Source organism: Moschus berezovskii, chromosome 14 (assembly GCF_049115385.1).
Source record: "Moschus berezovskii isolate FMDL1 chromosome 14, NW_MosBer_1.0, whole genome shotgun sequence".
Taxonomy (NCBI): domain Eukaryota; kingdom Metazoa; phylum Chordata; class Mammalia; order Artiodactyla; family Moschidae; genus Moschus; species Moschus berezovskii.
In genome coordinates, this window is record NC_142473.1 from 83,576,160 (window position 1) to 83,578,045 (window position 1,886).

At 41.5% G+C, this 1,886-nt stretch overlaps 1 protein-coding gene across 1 annotated transcript; it reads left to right on the forward strand.

The window, feature by feature from the left end:
* The first annotated feature begins 221 nt into the window (after positions 1-221).
* Positions 222-1,163, forward strand: LOC148775701 (olfactory receptor 4C12-like). Its single transcript, XM_088843539.1, has one exon. The coding sequence runs from the start codon at positions 234-236 to the stop codon at positions 1,161-1,163; it is 930 nt and encodes a 309-aa protein (XP_088699665.1). The 5' UTR covers positions 222-233.
* Positions 1,164-1,886: the final 723 nt, after the last annotated feature.

Consider the following 1,886-nt stretch of genomic DNA (forward strand, 5'->3'; position numbering starts at 1 on the left):
AATTTTGAAAACTATTAAAAAATGTAAAAAAAAAATCTAAGAGAGTCAACTAAGAAATTTTGGTGCATGGATTCCTAGTTTGGGGAAAAGAAGGAATCATTTGTGATATTGTCAGAGTGCTGTTAAAAGGTAGTATTTTGTAGTAATTCGTTATTTTATATTCCCTTTTTCTTTCTTTCTTTTTTAAAGGTAAAGTGTTCCTTGTCAGAGTTTTTATTAGCCATACCACATAGATGGAGAATGAAAGGAATGTGACCGTATTCATTCTAGAAGGCCTTACACAGAACCCCCAAATGCAAACAGTAGTGTTTGTGGTGTTTTTGCTCTTGTACATGGTAACCCTCTCAGGCAACCTGCTCATTGTGGTTACCATTACCACCAGCCAGGCTCTGAACTCCCCCATGTACTTCTTCCTGACCCACCTTTCCTTGATAGACACAGTTTACTCTTCTTCTTCAGCTCCTAAGTTGATTGTGGACTCCCTTGAGGAGATCAAGACAATCTCCTTTAATGGGTGTATGGCTCAAGTCTATGCAGAACACGTTTTTGGTGCTACTGAGATCATCCTGCTCACAGAGATGGCCTATGACCGCTACGTGGCCATCTGCAAACCTCTGCACTACACGGCCATCATGAGCCACAGGCTGTGCCTCCTCCTGCTGGGGGTGGCCTGGACCGGAGGATTTCTCCACGCAACCGTTCAGATCCTCTTTACGGTCTGGCTGCCCTTCTGTGGCCCCAATGTCATAGATCACTTCATGTGTGACTTGTACCCTTTGTTGAAACTTGTCTGCGTGGACACTCACATCCTTGGTCTCTTTGTTGCTGCCAACAGTGGGTCCATCTGCCTGTTAAACTTCCTCCTCCTGTTGATCTCCTATGTGGTCATCTTGCGCTCCCTAAGGAAATGTAGCCGGGAGGGGAGGCGCAGAGCCCTTTCCACGTGTGTCTCTCACATCACAGTCGTTGCTTTGTCTTTTGTGCCCTGCACATTTGTGTATCTTCGCCCAGTCACCACTCTGCCCATCGATAAAGCTGTTGCTGTCTTTTACACTATGGTGGCCCCTATGTTAAATCCTTTAAACTATACCCTCAGAAATGCTGAGGTAAAACGTGCTATGAAGAAACTCTGGAGAAAGAAAGTGACTGCAGATAGTGATTAAAGAGATTCACTGAGCTTTATAGATAGAAGTAAAACAGATAATCTCATCCAATCCTCTTGATCTATAGATGAATACATCAATTCTAAAAGGGACTGAATAATAACTGCAGATAGCCACTGAATGACAGAATAGCCTGGCATGTTGCAGTCCATGAGGTTGCAAAGTGTTGGACTTAGGGACTGAGCAACAAGCTAAGCACAGACCTTAAGTTTAGACTGGAATCCAGGTTTACTTTCTCCCTTCCCACACTCTCCTCATCACAACATAATGCTTTTTAATCAATATTTATCTATTATCTGATTATCTCAAATGCCTTCAGAAGCTCCAAGCTAAGAACCTAGCATATTGGATTGGTATTCAAATTGTCTTATTTTGTAACATGGAGATGTTGGTTACTACTGATTATTGAAAATAAAATGTTAAAGATATTCATTTGGTTTGAACTCAATATAAATTCTTCTGTGGAATTTTCTTGTTCAATGAATCTTTGTTGTACAGTGAAAAGAAATCGTGTTTCTCAAATGCTTATAAGGCTGGCACTGTGTTTGTTATTTTACATATGGTATCAGTTGAGGTCCAGCCAGGAGACAGACCACGGTGCGGTTTGAATAGAAAGAATTCACATACAATAAATAATTGTATGAGGGTATTAACTACAAAGGGCTTCCCTTGTGACTGGGTGGTAAAAATTCTCTTCCCAGTGCAGGAGACATGGATTCGACC

Excerpts from the sequence above, each read along its gene's own strand:
- LOC148775701 (XM_088843539.1), top strand. The coding sequence starts at position 234 with ATGGAGAATGAAAGGAATGTGACCGTATTCATTCTAGAAGGCCTTACA.